The sequence below is a fragment of the Moschus berezovskii genome, chromosome 2, assembly GCF_049115385.1.
Source record: "Moschus berezovskii isolate FMDL1 chromosome 2, NW_MosBer_1.0, whole genome shotgun sequence".
Taxonomy (NCBI): domain Eukaryota; kingdom Metazoa; phylum Chordata; class Mammalia; order Artiodactyla; family Moschidae; genus Moschus; species Moschus berezovskii.
The window spans coordinates 47,724,047-47,746,855 of record NC_142461.1 but is presented as its reverse complement, the minus strand read 5'-3'; the positions used below and the strand labels follow the sequence as shown (position 1 = coordinate 47,746,855).

The 22,809-nt window shown below is 41.3% G+C and overlaps 1 protein-coding gene across 7 annotated transcripts in view; it reads left to right on the top strand.

Annotated features, from left to right (window-relative positions):
• SPATS2L (spermatogenesis associated serine rich 2 like) overlaps positions 1–22,809 on the top strand; it is a 190,252-nt gene that overhangs the window by 85,217 nt on the left and 82,226 nt on the right. For 5 of the 7 annotated variants that reach the window (XM_055398722.2, XM_055398721.2, XM_055398720.2 and 2 more), the window contains one exon: positions 6,027–6,087. In XM_055398722.2, the coding sequence (XP_055254697.1) occupies positions 6,049–6,087 (39 nt within the window). In that variant the 5' untranslated portion in view covers positions 6,027–6,048. Of the gene's footprint in view, positions 1–1,627; positions 1,832–6,026; positions 6,088–22,809 lie in introns of all 7 variants that reach the window. The other 2 variants (XM_055398724.2, XM_055398723.2) reach the window with 1 other exon arrangement.

Sequence of the window (22,809 nt, the reverse complement as noted above, 5' to 3'; positions counted from 1 at the left end):
CTCTCTGAGGCAGCCACGAGACGACGTCTCAGGATCTATGTGACTACAACACTGTCAAGGCTGTACAAAAAATTGGCTACAGACACACTTTAATTACTTTAATTTAGAAAGATGTAGTAGTTAAACATTAGACCCTGGAATGTCGTGGCGCCTCTGGGCAGCATCACAGAACCAGGGAAGCAGCTTGTTGGCCAAGGGCCCACTAAATGCAGCTTCTAACACTCTCATCAGAGGCAGAAGCCGCAGGAAAACAGCCATCTCTTTATAATAGGTACATTCCCGCCCATTCCCGTGCAAGTTTAGTGGTTCGCTCTGCAGGCTGTGTGCCCTGTGAATGTATAATACAAGGCGTACATCACATTCCTGCCTGACTGGAGAAGGCAGTGACTGGGACTGGTTTTGTTCTCCTTGCAGAGTTCTTCCTGAAGTTCGTATGTAATGCGCTCCATGACTTGTTTGTGATGGTTCTGAAGTGTTTTCAGCACAGTGGCTCTGGGCTGCAGAGTCACCTGAGTCCTGGCCCTGTCACTTACCATGGACCCTGGGTTACTCACTGAACCTCTGTAGCCTCAGCGTTCGCGTGTATGAAATGGGGATAATCAGTTTCTACTTTATAGGGGTATGAGGGTTAAATGGATAAATTTATGTCAAGCACGAAGGAGAGTGCCTGGCACAATATTAGTGCTCCTATTTATTGCTATTATTATAATTAGTATGTTGGTGAAAAGACCATTCCCTAACAAGGTAATTGGTAGAAAACCACCCCCTAAACCCCCACACCGTGTTTATCTGTCTAGGCTTCTGGAGAGTCTGTTTGTTGTGTGTAGTGACTGGGATCAAAGAAGAGGCCAATTCTTAATATTCCCAGACGGTGGATCTCACAGTTTAGTCTTCCTGGGTCTGAATGCCCTGGAGGGCTGGTTGGAGCACTGACAGCTGCACCCCCTCCCAGAGATTCTGATCCAGTCCTTCTGGAAACGGGGCTGAGAATTTACATTTCTAACAAGTTCTCAGATGCTGCTGCTGCTGCTCCTCCTCTGGGAAGCCCATTTGAAGAGCCACTGCTCCAGGACAGCAGCTTCTAGCAGATGTAAGCCACATAGGCCGAGTAAATTTTTCTAGTAATCACAGTAAAAAAGTGAAAAGAAATGGGTGAAGTTAAATTTTAATAATGTTTTATTTAACTCAGCACATCCAATATTATCATTTCAACACACGATCGACATAAATTATTATTGAGACAGCTTACATTCCTTTTCTTTAGCATGCCTTTGAAATCCAGGAAGTATTTTACAGGACATTCCAGTTCAGACCTGCCCACATTCAAATCTGGCTTTGCAAGTAAATGACATGAGGAAGTTTCTTTTTTCTGACCTCCACCCTCCCATACCAACTGATATTCTCTATTAGGTTTTTTTAAATCATGGGAGGACTTAGCATAAATGACTTTGAAAAAATTGTTAAAATGATTATTAAAATATTAAAATATTTTATTAAAATATTTTTTCTCATGTATTTCCTCTGACTCTAAATTCCATTCCAGAAAAGTAATAGGACACTTGAGAACAGGAAAGTAGTAATAGGTTTCAGAGAAACAAAAGTGAAACTTTTATTACTGCCTCCACAGTGAAACAGAAGGGAAAACAGAGATTGGGCTTCCCTGGTGGCTCAGATGGTAAAGAATTCACCTACAATGCAGAAGACCCTGGTTTGATCCCAGAGTTAGGAGATACCCTGGAGAGGAGAACTGGCTACCCACTCCAGTATTCTTGTCTGGAGAATTCCGTGGACAGAAGAGCCTGGCAGGCTATAGTCCATGCAGTCACAAAGAGTAAGACATGCCTGAGCAACTAACACCTTCTTTTACACTCTTAACTTTTTATAATTTATATGATTGCATGAGATATATTAATATATATGTAATATATTTTTCAGTTGTTCAGGTTGTTGTATATATTAAGCTTCTCTGAATTGTATTAATTAGAAATGCTGAAACAAACATATGTTCCAGAATTTATACTCTTCGGGTTTGTTTTTCATAAAGAATATTTCTCTTTTTTACAAACTAATAGATTTTCTGACTAGCATTAATGCATATTAAGTAAGATTTTTGCATAAATAAGTTCAGTTTGATATAACTGCACATGAAGTGATTGGTGGTAACTATAGTTGTGCATTGTTAATTTTACACTGGAGAAGTGTACAGATGATATATTGGTGATAAACAGTGAAATTCTTTCCTTTGGGACTGATATCTTTTCCTAATAAGTTTTTGACTATGGAACATGCATCTAGATTGAGGTAAGAGATTAATCTGAGATTTCATAAATAAAATTTCAGTCAACAGTTTCCTTGATCTTTATTTTCCTCTGGGCTATGTGTAAAATTGAAAGCCAAAGTATAAAATTTTCAAACATTCCTAAGCTGTTGAAATGTTGTGCCAGGATCAGGACTTGTGTTTCTGGTTATCTTCATTTTCTATTGATTATTTACATGCATGGGACATGTATGTGTGGATTTGAATAGTTAGGCCTTAGTCATTAGTCTGTTCTAAGAGCAATTTTAAGTGATAACAGGATTAGAAACCAGGTTCTTTCCCAAGAAGTCAGAGTGTGGGATCACTGTACCTTTCTTTTGGATTTAAAACTCTGAGATCAAGCTATGTTACTGATAGAGCATCAAGGGTGGTGACCAAGCGTGGTGAGTGGGGAGGAAATAGGAGATCTGTTGGCCCCAAACTTCTGTCTCTTACTCACAGCATCCAAGGCTGCTCAGGTTAACCCAAAGGATCTGCAACTTTGAGGGATGGCGTTTCAAGTTGCTGAACTCTGGACCTGTCATTTAGGAGGAGGTGCCAATATATTGTTTCTTAGAGGAAAAGTTCCTTAACTATACAAATTAAACAAGTCATATTCAGGGGATCTGACCATCCAGATACAGTTCATAACAGAGAACAGAATCCCAGGAAACAGGAGCATAGCACAATTTCATTTTCACAGGAGTGAGGGGGTCAGAGGAAAGGCAATGAACACATGATGCTGTGCCAGGGCGAGGCGTGCTTCGGAGTATTCTGGTCAGGCTATTGCCAAGCTCAGGTGCGGACACTCAGCAAGGACCTTTGACAATGAAGATCAGCCTTGTCCTCGTTGTTTGTCTTTATTAATGAAACCCAATTTAACTATCTAAACTCTTAATTCTTTAAGGCAAACCAGATTTACTTTCTATTTATGTTGAAATCTTTCCTCTAGTTTCCATAACTGGAGCTGTAACTGATTTTTCAATCTTTCTGTTACACACCAACCAGTGGAGAGCCTTGGCATGCAGAGGACGTTAGAGTCCAGCTGGAAGGGATCGCCTGTAGAGGCAGCCCTTCACGCAGGGGGGAAAAGAGAAAAAGAGCGTAAAATGGACAAAGAACAGCTCCCTACAAATTATTTTTATCTTTTCCCATCTGAAAAACCTGTAATAGCCCCATTCTACCCTCACAGCCAGCATCCCCCCCCGCCAAAATAATATTGCAATTAATCTTACTGGCATCACAACCAAGGAAGAGTCTTCCTTGACTTAGACGCCGAGGTCAATGAGAAAGGGTATTGCCAAGAAAATTGTGTATTTCTATGAATCTAGCTCACCATTCCATACTGCCGGTTACTCAGATCTCAGAAATTTTCTGTGCTCCATGGAATTCCTCCCTGATTCTTCTGCAGATTGTAACACTCCAGCTTTAGAAAATGCTGCACACTCAAATCTTAGACATCAAAGCAAAACAAAAACAAAACCCTTTTTCTATCAGATTTCACACCTCTATAATGGCAGGAGTAGATGTGTCTGGAAGACGTAGCTAATCTAGTCTAATGAGAGTCACTGTGGCTCAGATCCATCCTGACAAACAGCCCCAAGTCCTCCTGTATCCTTCGAGCCTTCCTGGGTCTTTTTCACTACCTCCCCCATCCTCATTCTCTCTCACACATACATAAACTATCACATGTAGAAAAATCCATGCATACGCTGTGTGTGTTTGCATAATGCCAGAACCTCCATTTGAATAAGAAAATCAACCATTCAAATGCCTTCAGATGTCATGCTTATCGACCATCTTGCAGGCACTGTGGTAACTGATCAAAGGTTTCACATCTGTGGCTTGTTAAAAAACAACAAAAAACACCTAATATTTGTCCTTATACTTCACATACCATCTCTATTCACTGTTATGGATAATCAGAAAATAATCCTATTGTCTTTTACTAGTAACTCTCAGGGGCAAAAATATATGAGAATGAAATTCAGACATTATTTGCCAGCTAGCATTATTTACTTTCTCCCTTATGCCAAGCCAGAGGATACAGGATTTCCCATTTGGAAGAGTTAGTGAAATGGGAGGTATATCCAGTGGGATGGGCACTCTTTGCAGAGTATATGTCTCTCTGGGGTTTGAGTATGCAGGGTCTCCCCCACCACAGTGCCCAAATTCGTGTATTAGTGGCAGTATCATCTGGAAGCTTGTAAAAATAAAATTTTACTATTTTTAACATTAATATTTGATAACAGATAATAGTATATGGATTCTTATTTGAGTGGTGATAGAGTTAAGGTTACATATTGCCAAGCTCAACAGAAGGTAATGGATCTGAATTTATGCTTTATTTAAGACCTAAGCTTAAAAAAAAATGGTGGGGAGAAATCAGAATTTTTGCAAGTTAACCTTGAAATGTATCAAATCTAGATACACTCTTGGTTTTTCTAGCTTGGAGGTAAGCTTTTTTTTTCCCCCACTTATTTATTTATTTTGGTGTGATCTTAGTTCTCCAATCAAGGATTGAACCGGTGGCCACTACATTGGAAGCATGGAGTCCTAACCACTGGATCGTTAGGGACGTCCCCTAGATATACTCTTTGCAGCAAAAGTCAAAGAATATAAGAAAGAGCTTCAGTGGTTCTTGATTGACAAAAAGCAGATAGAAAGTAAATCTTGATTGACAAAACATGCAAATTGATAGTATATTGATATCTTGGCCTATCTAGCTGTTAATTTCTGCACCAATCTGTTTGTCCATTGTAAGTCATTTGTGCTCAATTTCAGAAAAAGATTGAAACTATAAAAGACTTACAGTCTATGTTCTTTAATAATAGCAAAAGATTTAGACCAGATGGGAAGGTAATGCCACAGCTAGATATTAAGAATAAAGATCTTCTCATAGTGGGCCACTTCTCAAAGAAGATTGGACACCAAAGGCTTAAAACCTATAGAACTTTAGGAAACAATGATTATGGGCAGTTTTAAGAGTCCCTCTGAGACTAGAGATCATGAGTTTATAGTCATTAAAAATATGATAAAGGTATATATGTGTAGATTCAGAGGGATGTTTCTATGCTGATAGAAAGTTTGAAAACTGTTATGTGTTTCTTACGTTTTAATCTGGAACCATTTCTCCTGTTTCTTCCTGGAGCATTTTGGTATAGTTACATACATGCAGGAAAGACTCAATCAGTGTTTGCTATATTGAGATTAAAAAACACTGAAGCAGTAGAGATTATGATGACAGTGTGTAGTTAAAATAAGTATACTTTTCCTCCTCTCACTGTTTTTTGACCACAATTCTTTTACATAATAAGGAACACAGATTAGGTGCATACCCATCTGATTTTGTAGAGAAGGAAATGGCAACCCACTCCAGTGTTCTTGCCTGGAGAATCCCAGGGATGGCGGAGCCTGGTGGGCTGCCGTCTATGGGGTTGCACAGAGTCGGACATGACTGAAGCGACTTAGCAGCAGCAGCATCTGATTTTGTCATTTTCTGTGTCAGTACAGTATGAATAAAAGATTTTACTTGTCATCTGGAATTATTATAACATGCTTTTAGACCGTATCTAAGACAAGTGCTTAGCTTGAAAGTATTTTTATATTCTAAATTGGTATTTATGATTATGGCGAAATGAAGTTGTTTACTATATTGGAAGAGAGCATAAAAATAACACATTGAGAAATCAATTTTAAAAGTTAATCTCTTTTTTTTCCTTCTTGGTAGGGCTTATTCCACTAGAAGCAAGATGGCCGAACTCAATACTCATGTGAATGTCAAGGAAAAGGTAAGATATAATTATATATTGGTTTGCAGAAACTCCAAACTGGATAATGTAGTCTCTAGCCAGTAAAAACTCAATTATAATGGAACAAGAGGGAAATGGTTTAGGGGGAGATGGTGAGGGATACATAATAAGTTTGAAACAGGAAAAAGCCATTCCACACAATCACAAGTAGCATTTACTGAATGAGTGTTACGCCCATTACATCCATCTCCTCATTTAGTCTTGACTATAACCCCATGTAGTTATTTTCATTTTACAGAGGAGGGAATCGAGACACAGAGAAGGTAAGTGCTTTGCCTATGTTCACATAGCTAGCAAGCAACAGAGTTGGGATTTGAAGCCAGCAGTGCCGTTCTACAGTTGATACTCTTATCCACCACGCTGGGTTCCATCTAAAAGCAAGGGTATTATGTTACATCTCCAAAAACAGCCTCATAGGCTTATCCAAAGCGTTACCTAGTGGTCATGCTGGGTGGCCTTTACAGTTTCTTTCAACACAGAGTTCAAGAGTCTCAAAATCTCCCCTCCTCATTATTTGTCGGAGGCTGATGATATCAGAGTCCTTCCAAATCTTGTCCTCCTCTGTGACTTTCCTCCACTTCGGGTCACAACCCCTCACCTGCCGTACATGCTTCCTTGCACTGTCAGCTCTTAAAAGATCATAAACTGTAGATCATAGGAAATTATGGAGATCAGTTTGTCCAAACCACTCATCTGCACTAGGGGAAATAAGGCCGTCCCAGAGATTTGTCCATGGTTGGACGGCAGAGTGGAGGAGCCTCCTCTGGAACTCCCTCCAGCTTTCTACATGGCCTGTGAGCTGCCTGAGGGCAGGAGTTTGTCTTTCATCTCTTTGTATCCCCCTAGTACCTCAAATACTGAATGAACAATGAGAGAAGTAACATTGCTGGAATCCTCAGTAATTTTGCCTCCGTTTAGCCAAGAAGTATCAGACGCCTACTTTGTCCTCCACACTGTTCTAGATGCTGGCAATGTGGCACTGAACGTGTAGATGATGTTCCTGCTCCCGTGGAGCTTGCTTTTTAGGGCAGGGAAACAGAGAGTAAACACAAGAACAAGTAAATGAACGCGATCGTTTCAGATAATGATGTTACGATGAGAAAACTACAGCAGGGTGGCACAGGTAGGTGGCTCCTTAGGTGGGCTTGATCAGGGCAGCTCTCTCAGAGAAGGTGATGCAAGCTGAGATAAATAAAACAGGAAAGGAACATCATGCAATGATCCAAGGGCAGAGTGTTCCAGGTAGAAAAGCAAAAGCAGATGCTTGAGGAGGACTAAAGTTCATCGTGTTTGAAGAGCAAGTGGGCAAGTGGCTGGTTAACCATAGTGCGGTAGGCAGAGGAATGGTGATGGGAGATGAGATCAGGGCTTCCCTGGTAGCTCAGAGGTTAAAGCGTCTGCCTGCAATGTGGGAGACCTGGGTTCGATCCCTGGGTCAGGAAGATTCCCCTGGAGAAGGAAATGGCAACCCACTCCAGTATTCTTGTCTGGAGAATCCTATGGACGGAGGAGCCTGGTGGGCTACAGTCCGCGGGGTCGCAAAGAGTCGGACACAACTGAGCGACTTCACTTCACTTCACTTCACTTCATTGCAAAACTGGTGCTTCCCCAGTGGCTCAGCAGTAAAGAACCTTGCTGCAGTGCAGGAGCCACAGGAGACAAGGGTCCCATCCTTGAGTCAGGAAGATCCCCTGAAGAAGGGCATGGCAACCCACTCCAGGAATACCTGCCTGGAGAGTCCCATGGACAGAGGAGCCTTGTGGGCTATAGTCTGTAGGGTTGCAAAGAGTCGGCCACGACCGAAGCAACTTAGCACGCACTGTAGAATTACTGTAGTTACAGAACTTGCCACCCTATTGTGTTATTTGATGTTGACAGAGAAGCACATATATATTCAGTTCAGTTCAGTTCAGTCGCTCAGTCGTATCCGACTCTCTGCGACCCCATGAATCACAGCACGCCAGGCCTCCCTGTCCATCACAAACTCCCAGAGTTCACTCAAACTCATGTCCACAGAGTCGGTGATACCATCCAGCCATCTCATTCTCCGTCGTCCCCTTCTCCTCCCGCCCCCAACCTTTCCCAGCATCAGTCTTTTCCAGTGAGTCAACTCATCGCATGAGGTGGCCAAAGTATTGCAGTTTCAGCTTTAGCATCAGTCCTTCCAATGAACACCCAGGATCAATCTCCCTTAGAATGGACTGGTTGGATCTCCTTGTGGTACAAGGGCCTCTCAAGAGTCTTCTCCAACACCACAGTTCAAAAGCATCAATTCTTCGGCGATCAGCTTTCTTCACAGTCCAACTCTCACATCCATACATGACCACGGGAAAAACCATAGCCTTGACTAGACGGACCTTGGTTGGCAAAGTAATGTCTCTGCTTTTCAATATGCTCTCTAGGTTGGTCATAACTTTCCTTCCAAGGAGTAAGCGTCTTTTAATTTCATGGCTGCAATCAGCATCTGCAGTGATTTTGGAGCCCCAAAAAATGAAGTCTGACACTGTTTCCACTGTTTTTCCATCTATTTCCCATGAAGTGATGGGACCAGATGCCATGATCTTTGTTTTCTGAATGTTGAGCTTCAAGCCAACCTTTTCACTCTCCTCTTTCACTTTCATCAAGAGGCTTTTGAGTTCCTCTTCACTTTCTGCCATAAGGGTGGTGTCATCTGCATATCTGAGATTATTGATATTTCTCCTGGCAATCTTGATTCCAGCTTGTGCTTCTTCCAGCCCAGCGTTCCTCATGATGTACTCTGCATATAAGTTAAATAAGCAGGGTAACTATATATAGCCTTGATGCACTCCTTTTCCTATTTGGAACCAGTCTGTTGTTCCATGTACAGTTCTGACTGTTGCTTCCTGACCTGCATACAGGTTTCTCAAGAGGCAGGTCAGGTGGTCTGGGATTCCCATCTCTTTCAGAATTTTCCACAGTTTATGGTGATCCACACAGTCAAAGGCTTTGGCATAGTCAATGAAGCAGAAATAGATGCTCTTCTGGAACTCTCTTGCTTTCTCCATGATCCAGCGGATGTTGGCAATTTGATCTCTGGTTCCTCTGCCTTTTCTAAAACCTGCTTGAACATCTGGGAGTTCACGGTTCACAAATTGCTGAAGCCTGGCTTGGAGAATTTTGAGCATGACTTTACTAGCGTGTGAGATGAGTGCAATTGTGCGGTAGTTTGAGCATTCTTTGGCATTGCCTTTCTTTGGGATTGGAATGAAGACTGACCTTTTCCAGTCCTGTGGCCACAGCTGAGTTTTCCAAATTTGTTGGCATATTGAGTGCAGCACTTTCACAGCATCATCTTTCAAGATTTGAAATAGCTCAACTGGAATTCCATCACCACCACTAGCTTTGTTCGTAATGATGCTTTCTAAGGCCCACTTGACTTCACATTCCAAGATATCTGGCTCTAGGTCAGTGATCACGTTATTGTGACTATCTTGCTGTAGCATAAATTTTTTATTAATGTCAACGTTATTTCAATATGAGTGATTTACTCTGTAATCCTATGTACTTTAGTTAAATATTATTCTGAGAGGGACCCCCAAGGCTTTACCAGACTGTCATAGGGGTTCTGTGCGCCCCAAAATTTAGAACCTGACATAGAAACCTGTAGGGTTTTATTCAAAGAGCAGAAGTTTCCACTGAAAGGAATTAAGCAGGAACCTGACCTGATGTGGTGTATTTTTTAAAGCTCCCTCAGCTTTGTCAGCTGTGCTTTGTTGTTGTTCAGTTGCTCAGTCGTGTCTGACTCTTTGTGACCCCATGGACTGCTGCACGCCAGGCTTCCCTGTCCTTCACCACCCCCAGAGCTTGCTCAAACTCAGATCCATTGAGTCGGTGGTGCCATCCAACCATCTCATCCTCTGTCGTCCCCTTCTCCTCCTGCCTTCAATCTTTCCCAGCATCAGGAAAAGTTATTTAATATGAAGATCTGTAAATAAGTACTACTTGTTTGATGAAGATACAAAGGCTTGAGATAAAGTGATTCAGTCAAAGTCAGACTTTCAGGGAATGTGAAAGAGCAAGGATTTAAACTCAGCTCTGTCTGGTTCTGGTTCTTCTTCATGCTCTTTCCTCTACATTACCTCTTCCCAGAGTTTTCCACCAGAGTAACCCCGGAGCACAGAAGAACAAACCTCCTACTTGGGGACATGGTCAAAACCAACTTCCACATAGAATTTCTGTGGGATCTTTTGTGTTATCTTAAAAATGGGTGCACATTTTTTATCTATTGTATCCATAATATATTCCCTATATTATATTAATACAGAACTATGTTCACTTACTGACCACTGAGTGAACAGTGGCAGAAGTCTGTGCCCTTTTATATTGTGGCTTCATATTCTCCGTGACTCACAGTCATACCCTCGGGCAAGAGTGTGTTCCCAGTTGGAGAAGCTGAGTTTGGCACCACAGTGCTGACCAGATATTGGCCCCTTTTCAAATGTCTGTTGATGGATGGGCTGAACAGCTCTTAAAGTTGGGTTATGAGAAGGAAAAGCACTTTAAAGAATCAGTCATAATAATTGATTCCTTACGAAACATGGTCAGTGGACAGACCAATATGGTAGGCTCAGCAGATAGAGTGTCTTATTCGAAATAGAGGTAGTATCGAGCCAAAATGTGGAAGGAGGCTGTTGCATCATCTCACAGACCATAGAGGTTCAGTGTGAATGTTCCATGCATTGGCTTAAACGCCACATTCATCTGCTTGTCCTGACCAACGTCACATGTATGTATGAAGATTAACAATAGATGGTGTTTTTGCTGTTGCATTTCAGTAACTTATCAAAGTGTTGGCATTATTTTGAAAGAGGGTGATGTTTAAGTTGTAAATATTATCCATCTGCATGACAATGAAAGCAGAGCTCCTCTAACTCGGTTAGTAAGTTCCATCTTCCCATATCAAAAGGTTAATAGATTTCTTAGCTCAATAAAATAAATCATAATAAACAACTGAAAATTCTGATCATTTGTAATTTCACATTGATTTATTTTTGTACTTTTATTTCCTTTAGTTATTAGCTTTTATGGCCTTTTTATGATTAGTTTGTTTCCCAATCTGTCACACAGCAGTGACATTTCAGTTCTGAAGATTAAGAATAATAACAACTGTTATGTCTTACATTATAAATTATAAGCTCTTAGGAGACGTGAGAACAAATCTGTATGGTGTGTTTATACACTGTCTAGTCAAGCACTGTGGGAAGTTAAATACTTAGTTAAAGTCTGGCAGTGAGATGAGTTCCTTGGTTATCTCTGGTGGGTCCACTCTTGGATAAATTGGAAAGGAAGAGGTGAGAGCATCATTTCTGACCTCATGCAGCTTTTAATCCAAAGACATAGCTTCAGGTCTCATATCCAAGACGATTGACATTTGCAATCGACACTCTTTGTGACTCTTTTAGAGTAGTTTTACATTATTGGGTTATGACTGAAAGGATTTAAATTGGAAATATTATTTTTGAAAAAACTATTTACTTATTTATTCATTTTATTCTGGGCTGTGTTGGGTCTTAGGTGTGCCCATGGGCTCTGTAGTTGTGGAGCTTAACCCCTTGGCATGTGGGATCTTAGTTCCCCGACCAGGGATCAAGCCCATGTCCTCTGCAATGGAAGGTGGATTCTTAACCGCTGGACCGCCAGGGAAGTTCCGGAAATAGTCTTGAAGTCAGAGGTTAATCTCCTTAGTGTGACATCCACTGTCTGTGTGAGCTGGCCCTGTCTGCTTTTCCTCCTTTATCTGTAGCCACTTCTCCACTCCCACTCAGTGCAGCTATCCTGACCATGAGTGTTCCTGCCTCCAGGCCTTTGCAAAGATAGTATCCTCTGTCTGGGATGTCCTCCCCAGGGACCCTCACTCTCGACCCTTTAGGAATCCTTTCAGGTGCCTCCTTTCTCTGCCCTCCTACCCCTCCTGAATCATTGGCCCTTCCCCTGTTCTCCTTTGTGCTTCAGCGGGGTTCTCTGCCTTCTGCCCCTGTACTGTGATGGTTAGTGGTCTGTCTTCCCAAGTGAGATTGTGTGCTGCTTGGGGGCAGGCACGGGGCCTTTCTTGTCTTCATATTCCTAGTTTTGACACATAGCTGACCCCAGTGTACGTTAAATAAATGAATGGATGACAAATGAATGAACCTGCCTACTTGAATTGTTAACGTTCTTTATAGACGAAAATCCCATTCACAATATTTTGCAAAACCTCAAGCGTTCTTGAAAATTGAAATGTAGGTTAATGGAAATGTCATCTCATTTTAGTACTCTCTTTTCTATTAAAGCAAGTTTTAAATTGCTTCTAAAAACAAGCTTAGGTTACTTAGGTTGACTCCCTGTGGTTCTGTAGAAAAGCAGCATCTTTATGAGTTATCAAATACAGGTGGTCTCAGGTAGGTTTCAGTGATAACAAATGAGGTCCTTTGGTGAGTAACCAGTTTTATCTCACTGTACCCTCTCCAAAAAAATAGGAAGAATATCTCACTTTGTTAAAGAAAGATACCAGAACAGAATCTTCAGGCTAATCAGGGATCTTATGTGCATGCGCAGTTGCATCCAAATCATTGTAACCCCATGGACTGTAGCCCACCAGGCTCCTCCATCCATAGAATTGTCCAGGCAAGAATACTGGAGTGGGTCGACATTTCCTACTCCAGGGGATCTTCCTGACCCAGGGATCGAACCTGTGTTGCCTGGATTCTTTACCACTGTGCCACCTGGGGAACCCAATCAGGGATCTTATATTTAGGACCAATTCACTTTTTACAGCTCTTTACTAAGTAATGCTTTTTAAAAAAAAGAAGAAGAAGAAAAAGAAATTTAACACTAGAAACTCATAGATGAGTTAAAGATAGGGCTCAGTGGTGACTATTACATTATTTCTCATGTGAAGCACTAGGGTACCAAACTAAATTGATTTATAAAGTTTGGGATATAATTCTCATCTGAATAAGGAAAGATTGTTGCAACTGGCATCCACAAAATAACATTTTTAGTCAGATATTTTCATGCATTATTATAAATCAGTTTAAACAGAATACAATTCAGCAGTACAATTTGGTGATGGAAAGCCAAGAAGATCCTTGTTTGTAAAATGGGATTACAGATGGAATTACAAAATAATATTTGCTGAATGTACAGTTTTGATCTGATAACAAATCCCAACCAAAAGTGACCCTTAAACCATAGAGAAGCAAGAATGCTCGAGAAGTGATCTCCAACCAGGTAAAGTCATGGAGGGAGAGTGGAGATTGGACAGAAACAGAGATTATTCGCTCTCCCCAATTACTAGTTGAGCGGTCTGGAGCAAGTCACTTGACTTTTCTGGGCCTCAGTTTCCTGATCTGTAGGTTGGACATGAAAATAAAACCTACCTGACAAAGTCATCAAATACGATAATAAATGTACAGCAGCTTTATAAGCTCTTAATCCTATGAACTATAGAGCATCAGGGGGAGCTCATCTGTGTATTTACTTTAAAAAAAGGAAAAAGAGCTTATTAAAAAGGAGTTCATGTTTTTGTTTGGAACTCAAAGTATAATTCACACAGAAACGAGATCAGAAAGAAAACATAATAAAAATCCCAAATGAGAAAAAGAACATAAAACTGGACTTGACTTTTTCAAACTTTTATAGCTGTTGCTGAGCCTCACAAAAAATAAATGAGACTAGAAAATATGATAATATGGAAATGGGGAATTGCTTAGTCTACAACATCCTTGCTGAAATGTGTCACTTATTGTGAATAGCTTTTTGAGCTGTTACAGTTATAGAAGTAAATTGGGTTGTAAACAGTAATCATACAGACTCATTAAAATGGAGGAGGGGACTAGATAAGAGGAGAGGAGCCTTTGGTCCACAGTGGGAACAGGGAGGGGTCGTCTCAACCATTGTGCTGATGCCTCACGTAGACGCTGTGTCCTGGAGTCTGTCCTCAATAGGTGGGCAGATGTTCCATTTCGTTTTTTCCTATAACTGTCTTGATCTGTGTTTTACAAAGTACTGAAATATGGTTCAAGTCTTTACGTGGAGGAGTGAAAATGTGAAAGTGTTAGTCACTCAGTCGTGTCCAACTCTTTGTGACCCCATGGACTGTATCCCACCAGGTTCCTCTGTCCATGGGATTCTCCAGGCAAGAATACTGGAGTAGGTTGCATTCCCTTCTCCAGAGAATCTTCCCTACCCAGGGATCGAAGCCGGGTCTTCTGCATTACAGGCAGATTCTTTACCGTGGAGGAGTATTGTCAGAAAAACCCAAGAGCTTGATTAAAGAGATTTTAGCAGGATCAGAGAAAGTACAGAAGAGACCCATCATCATGCATCTTTAAAATATTAACTCTATTTAATAGAGAACTCATTTCATGGGATGTGGACAAGTTTTAATGACATGCAGTTGTTTTTAAAGACCAAACAATGCAAGCATTGGAGTAAATTTTTATTTTATCCTTTTGTAATACTGTTTAGGTCAGTTTAGCCCAAGCCTTGGATTCAGGCAGCAAAAACACAAACCACACACACAGCTTTTAGGTTTCACCAGGAATAGGTTCTTGTCATCATTTTCTCATAGGAAAGGGTCATTAAATTTCCCTTTCAAAGAAAGGAGAAACATTGACAGTAGTTATTGCCTAATGCTTATGTACAGAACTGCTATTATTGTTGCTTGGCAACTAGAAGAGATTTGACAAGGAGTCTAAAGGAACTGAATGGATACATGGAAATGTCAGCATCAGTTTCTGGGGATAAGAAGAAATTTGCTATTGTAGGATTAGCATCACATTGCTTTTTTCCAAGCTACACAATCGGAATTCACAGTGTTTCTGTTCTGTTTCTCCTGCCCCTCACCTCCTTCCAGCCTTTCATCCTAGCCCCTTTTGCACTGTGGCTGAGAGGTAGATACAAGATAGATGGTTGATGCTAAACGATAAAAGAGCATGTAAAAATTAAAACCTTTGGTGACAGGAATAAAAGTTACCTCTGTTGGCAATCCCTTGGAATTTATGGGTACTTTACCAATATTCTAGTTATTTTTCACACACACACAAAATGATAAAGTTGCAATGGTTTCTTCTCTTCTGACCTTGAGCATTAAAAATCTGTCCAGATAGATTAAATAGGTAGGTAGGTAGATTGATTGAGTCAGCACTTGACAGCATACTGCTTGTATTATTGTTAAAACCACTTTTTCTCTGAGATTTATCCACAACTTGATTACAAATGGACTTATACGCACAAATGGACTTTTAATTTATTTGTGTACTCAGTAGCTTCTATAGTAGTAATATCATAGAATTTATGCCCCCCAAATATTTGTTAATCACTATTTAGCTAAATAACTGAGCCAAGATTCTGTAGCGGTGGTTCCCAGGCAGCAAGAAGAAAGGAAAAGCAAGTGGAGCATGCCTCCCTGTGTTGGGGCAAGCCTTAAAATGTCGGTAAGAAAAAGATGGGAAAAGGCATATTAGAAAAGGCATATTTGTGTTCATTTGAGTCCTCCAAAAGCAGAAGCCAAGGTGGGATTACATGAGGAAGAGATTTCTTGGGGTGGGAAGCAGGGTAGGCAGGTGCTTGTAAAAGAGCAGTAGGGGCAGGCAGGGAGAATTTATAGACTGCCATGCATGCCGGTCCACTGTTGTTGAAAGAAGAAGGAGAAGACAAGAAAACAGGGTAGGAAGAGTCTCCCTGGGCAGTGAGTGCACTTCTAAGGAAGTTTGTGCAGGTGGATGAGGCATCCTCAGACCCCAGCTAGGGGACTCCCACAACCCTCATCCTGTAATGAACTTCCACTAGTACCCTGCCACCTACCTGAGGCGTTGTATGGTGCATCCAGGTGGAGTGTGACTTGCATGCTTAGGTGGGGGGAGTGTAGCTTGGGTGGACCCAGAGGGATGGTAACTGGGCCGTCAGTCACCTGTTTCCCGCAGAGGGATATTTTTGAGAGGATAACACAATTTTAGATTTACAAAGGAAACTGAAATAACTACTTTGGAATTGAATCATGTAAGAGAAAAGTATGAGATTTATATGCTTATTGAAAAGAATCCATAAAACATTTGAGAGCCACTGTTAATTAGTAAATTAAAATACAGTTACTAGAATTTCCCTTCCTTTAGCAGATGAGCCATACTGCCACTAGCATAGGGAGTCTTCATGACTTCTAGGGAAGGGATGATTTAGGAGTCTCATTTTCTATTCAAGTATACTCTAACCACATTTAAGGAAACAAAGGAACACATTAATTTTACTGAAAAATTGTGTGTCCTTTGGTACATTGGGCTTTAGTATCCTTACCTGCCAAATGAGGACTGTCCTTCATGTGGCTGCTGCTGCTGCTGCTAAGTCACTTCAGTCGTGCCCGACTCTGTGCGACCCCATAGACGGAAGCCCACCAGGCTCCCCCATCCCTGGGATTCTCCAGACAAGAACACTGGAGTGGGTTGCCATTTCCTTCTCCAATGTGTGAAAGTGAAAAGTGAAAGTGAAGTCGCTCAGTCATGTCCAACCCTTAGCGACCCCATGGACTGCAGCCTACCAGGCTCCTCCATGGGATTTTCTAGGCAAGAGTACTGGAGTGGCTTGCCTTTGCCTTCTCCGCCTTCATGTGGAGGAGCTCCAAAATCCTTTCCAGCTCTAATAGTGGATGAATCCATGGACTTTCCCACCTCATAAGCGCCATAAAAGACAGAGAAGGGGATTGTACTGTGGATCAAAGAACCTGATGGCAGCCTTGGTCCTGATATAAATCAGCAGCCTCCATTGGAGTGTGATACACAACCTCTCTGGTCTTCCTGGGTAGCTCAGCTGATAAAGAATCCGCCTGCAATGCAGGAGACCCCAGTTCAATTCCTGGGTGGGAAGTTCCCCTGGAGAAGGGATAGGCTATCCACTCCAGTATTCTTGGGCTTCCCTTGTGGCTCAGCTGGTAAAGAATCTGCCTGAAATGCAGGAGACCTGGGTTTGATCCCTGGGTTGAGAAGATCCCATGGAGGAGGGCATGTCAACCAATTCAGTATTCTTGCCTGAAGAATCCCCATGGACAGAGGAGCCTGGTGGGCTGTAGACTATGGGATGGTAAAGAGTCAGACTTGACTGAGCAACTAAGCACAGCAGCAGCACACAACCTCTCTATACTCAATTTCTCGTTTAAATAAAAATTTGATTAAACTATTCATAAGCCACATTTATGGTTCACTTGTGTGGCGTGTCTGATGACTGTCTACAGATCCTTCAAAACTCTGCTACTCATTTTTTTTTTTCCTAATTGGAGTATCGTTGCTTCACAGTATTGTATTAGTTTCTACTGTACAGCAAAACGAATCAGCTTCATGTATACATGTAGCGCCTCTTCCTGGGATTTCCTTCACATTTAGGTCATCACAGAGCTTTGAGTAGAGCTCCCTGTGCTATGCAGTCAACTCTCATTAATTATCTATTTTATCCATGGTAGTGAATATGTCTGTTGCTCCATTCCTGAAGAAAATTATCCATAAAAATGTACTGAAATGATGATTGAAGAGCCATGATACACTTTAAAGTTAACGTTTTTCTTTCTTTTATTGTAGTGAGAGCATTTAACAGCAGATTACTCTTTGAGCATTCACTACAATGTTGTTAATCTAGCACAGTGTTGCCTAGCAGATCCCTAGAACTAAATCAGCTTGCATAATTGAAATTTTCTACCCATTGAATAGCAGCTCCCCATTTTCTTTCCCCCATTCCCTAGCAACCACTGTTCTTCCTTTCTGCTTCTATGAGTTTGACTGTGTTAACACAATACCTGATACAAATGGAATCATGCAGTATTTGTCCTGTTTCTGATTTATTTCATTTAACATAATGTCCTCAAGGTTTATCCACACTGTTGCATAGAACCAGGATTTCCTTCTTTTTAAAGGCTGAATAATATTCCTCTGTATGTATGTATCATATTTTTTTTTACCTACTCATCCATCATTGAATGTTTGTTTGTTGGTTTTTTTCCAGTTTTTCCAATCTATTTTTAAATTTAATTTTACTTTGGAGTATAGTCGCTTTAAAATGTTGTGTTAGTTTAGTAAGTAAAGTGATTCAGTTATATGTATACATATAACCGGTTTTTTCCAGATTCTTTCCCCATATAGGTTTTTATTGACTCAAACTGTAATTGTAGCTATTTGACTAAGGCTGAATCCACAAACTAGTTTTAACTCTTTTTATCACTTTTAGAGAAAAGCAAACAAAATCATAAAATCATTGGGAAAACAACATCTGGCCAGACAGATTATAGTTTTTACTGATGTTTAAATCAGCATACCTTCTTAAAATTGGTCAAATCTGTTAAAGTTTTTAAAGTATGTGGGTGAACAAATACACTTCCCCTAAAGAAAGGGCATGTTCCTGGTTTCCATGGTGGTGAGATGGTCTCCATCCTTCATGCCACAGTGAAGAAATATCCAAGGTTAATATAATTTAGAGATTAACTTAACTCCTTTGTTCTGGTGTTGACTAAGGGGGTAACTAGGGCTTCCCAGGTCGTGTTAGTGGTAAAGAATCTGCCTGCAGTGCAGGAGAGGTGGTTTCAATCCCTGGATCAGGAAGAGCCCCTGGAGGAGGAAATGGCAACCCACTTCAATATTCTTGCCTGAAAAATCCATGGACAGAGGAGACTAGCAGGCTATAGTTCATGGGGTTGCCAAGAATTGAACACAACTGAGTGACTGAGCATGCATGCACAGGGGATGACTAACTTCTTTATTTGATATTGATTAAAGTGTAATAGTAACTAGTACCTTCATGGTACTCTTTATCTGAAGAGTTTTGTGAATGAGCAGGGGGAAATACCCACAGGGAGAGCAGATGTCAATAATTAGCTTCCTCCTTCAAGTGGAGAAATTAAGTTCCAAAGGAAGTGAGGAAAGATTTTTTACTGACTATTCTAAGTTACAAGCAAAAGAAAAGTTTAAAATATCTCACTTTTCTATTTTGATTAAAATACCAAAACCAGACTTCCCTGGTGGTCCAGTGGTTAAAACTCTGTACTTCCAACGCACAGGGTACAGGTTCAATTCCTGGTCAGGGAACTAGATCCCATATGCTGCATTGTGTGGCCAAAAAAAAGGGAGTTGAATCAATTAAAACTTAAAAATAAAATACCAAAACCAAAATGCTTGTAAAAATAAAATTCCCATTTTCTTTTTGCCTTCATTAATAAATCCAAGTATGGATTTCATCAGAGAAAGTTGCTCAAGCTCAACAGAAATATTTTCCTAAATCCTAACACTGTGTGGATGTAAAAGGCTGGCTGAAAAAAAATCTTCACTCTATCCTAAATTACCAGATCACCTGACCTGCCTCCTGAGAAATCTATATGCAGGTCAAGAAACAAGAGTTACAACCAGACATGGAACAACAGACTGGTTCCAAATCAGGAAAGGAGTACGTCAAGGCTGTATATTGTCACTCTGCTTATTTAACTTATATGCAGAATGCATCATGAGAAATTCTGGGCTGGATGAAGCACAACCTGGAATCAAGATTGCCAGGAGAAATATCAATAACCTCAGATATGCAGATGACACCACCCTTATGGCAGAAAGTGAAGAACTAAAGAGCCTCTTGATGAAAGTGAAAGAGGAGAGTGAATAAGTTGGCTTAAAATTAAACATTCAGAAAACTAAGATCATGGCATCTGGTCCCATCACTTCATGGCAAATAGATGGGGAAACAATGGAAACAGTGATAGACTTTATTTTCTTGGGCTCCAAAATCACTGCAGACGGTGACTGCAGCCATGAAATGAAAAGACGCTTACTCCTTGAAAGAAGAGCATGACCAACCTAGACAGCATATTAAAAAGCAAAGACATTACTTTGCCAACAAAGGTTAGTCTAGTCAAAGCTATGATTTTTCTAGTAGTCATGTAGGGATGTAAGAGTTGGACCATAAAGCAAGCTAAGCGCCAAAGAATTGATGCTTTTGAATTGTGGTGTTGGAGAAGACTCTTGAGAGTCTCTTGGACTGCAAGAAGATCCAACCAGTCCATCCTAAAGGAGATCAGTCCTGAATATTCATTGAAAGGACTGATGCTGAAGCTGAAACTCCAATACTTTGACCACCTGATGTGAAGAACTGACTCATTGGAAAAGACCCTGATGCTAGGAAAGATTGAAGATGGGAGAAGGGGATGACAGAAGATGAGATGGTTGGATGGCATCACTAACTTGATGGACAAGTTTGAGTAAGCTCCAGGAGTAGGTGATGGACAGGGAAGCCTGGCATGCTGCAGTCCATGGAGTTGCAAAGAGTCAGACACGACTGAGTGACTGAACTGAACTGAACTGATCCTAAATTATGTGCAGGTCTGGTGTTTCTGGGAAAATACGAGGAAAAATAAAGTGCACTTATGAAGAACATGTGGGTATACACTGAATACATGCTAGTAGCTAAGTAGGTGAAATGAAATGTGTGTTAAGTCCATCGCATGTGTTAAGTCCATCGCATGAAATGTGTGTTAAGTCTCAATATAAATTAGTAGGGTAGCTGCTACCAATAGCAACTATTTGAGATATACATCAAACCTATGTGTGATAGATGAAAGGTGAAACTTCTGATATGAAAAATGTGTCATGAACTAAATTAAACATAGATAGTGTATTAAAAAGCAGAGACATTACTTTGCCAACAAAGGTCCGTCTAGTCAAGGTTATGATTTTTTCCAGTAGTCATGTATGGATGTGAGAGTTGGACCATAAAGAAAGCTGAGCACCAAAGAACTGATGCTTTTGAACTATGGTGTTGGAGAACTCTTGAGAATCCCTTGGACTGCAAGGAGATCCAGCCAGTCCATCCTAAAGGCAATCAGTCCTGAATATTCATTGGAAAGATGGATGCTGAAGCTGAAACTCCAATACTTTGACCACCTGATGCGAAAAACTGACTCATTGGAAAAAACCCTGATGCTGGGAAAGATTGAAAGCAGGAGGAGAAGGGGATGACAGAGGGTGAGATGGTTGGATGGCATCACTGACTTGATGGACATGAGTTTGAGCAAGCTCCAAGAGGAGGTGATAGACAGGGAAGCCTGCTGTGCTACAGTCCATGGGGTCACAAGCAGTCAGACACAACTGAGTTGAACTGAAGTGAAGATACTTCATCTGAAAGGTGTCGTTTAAGTATCAGATACTCAAAGACAAGTCAACTTATCAGTCTTATTTCTAGGAATCAGAGAAGTTTTTTAACTTCCTTAAGCTATAGATTTTCATTTAGTATTGTAACTATTACATTAATTTGCTTTTTTGCCCCTCAAATGCTCAATGACTTGAGAAAGTATAGTTGATGGAAAAGAATCCTGGGTTGTTGTTGCTTTAACCCTTTGAGCCAGATGGTGTTCTCTAACAGGATCTCTCCTGTTAAGAGGTGGAGTCTGTGCCCCATCCCCTTAAAACTGGGTAGGCTTTGACTGACTGTGTGGCTTTCATAGTGGGTGATTGAGCTTCTTGCTCACTAGCTGGGACACTTGTTTTGAAACTCTGGGCAGCCATGTCAACAGTCTAACTATCGTCAGGCCTCCATGCTGTGAGGAAGCCCAGATGAACCCCGAAAGACCACGTGGAGAATGCCTGAGCATAATATATGAAGAGAGAGAGATGGCCAGCCAGAGTCTGGCTGCACCAGTGGCCCCTCCCCTACTGCACCAGTTCCTCTCTGTGTCTGCCTGAAAGACCCCAAGGTAGACTTTCTCAACCGAACTCCTCTTCAACTCCTGACCCACAGAAACATTGAAATATCATAACTGATTTTTGTTTGTAGCCACGAAATTTTGAGGTGACTTGTTATGCAGCAGTAAATAACTGAAATACCTTCTCAGAAAGTAAAACTGTTCTAAACTAGAACTGATATTTTAAAAATGACAATGTTGCATAAACTATGTGGAAGTGTGGATGAGTAGATAGTAGGCACAGGTAAATTAGTTGATAGTGTAAGCCGCTGCCGCCGCTAAGTCACTTCAGTCGTGTCCGACTCTTTGTGACCCCATAGACGGAAGCCCACCAGGCTCCCCTGTCCCTGGGATTCTCCAGGCAAGAACACTGGAGTGGGTTGCCATTTCCTTCTCCAATGTGTGAAAGTGAAAAGTGAAAGTGAAGTCGCCTAGTCGTGTCCGACCCTTAGCGACCCCCACGGACTGCAGCCTACCAGGCTGCTCCATCCATGGGATTTTCTAGGCAAGAGTACTGGAGTGGCTTGCCATTGCCTTCTCCGGATAGTGTAAGCAGTTATACCTAAAAAGAGGTTTTGTCCTAGCCACCTTCTTTTCTCTTGTTTCCATATTCTGCCTTAGCTATTCATGCCTTCCCTTGTATCTGTCACTCATGCTTTTCAGTTCTGGGTGGACATTAGAGCCACTTCAGTTCAGTTCAGTTCATTTGGTTAGTCACGTCCGACTCTTTGCAACCCCATCGGCTGCAGCACGCCAGCCTCCTTGTCTATCACCAACTCCCAGAGCCACTAGAAACTTAAAAAAAAATAGTAAATATCCAGGCCCGTATTTAATTGCTTGAGGTGGGACCCGAATGTAGGTACATTTTAAATCTCACAGGTGGTTCCAGTTTGCAGCCAGGGCTGAGAACCACTGTTGGATGCTGCTGCTGCTGCAAAGTCACTTCAGTCGTGTCCGACTCTGTGCGACCCCATAGACGGCAGCCCACCAGGCTCCCCCGTCCC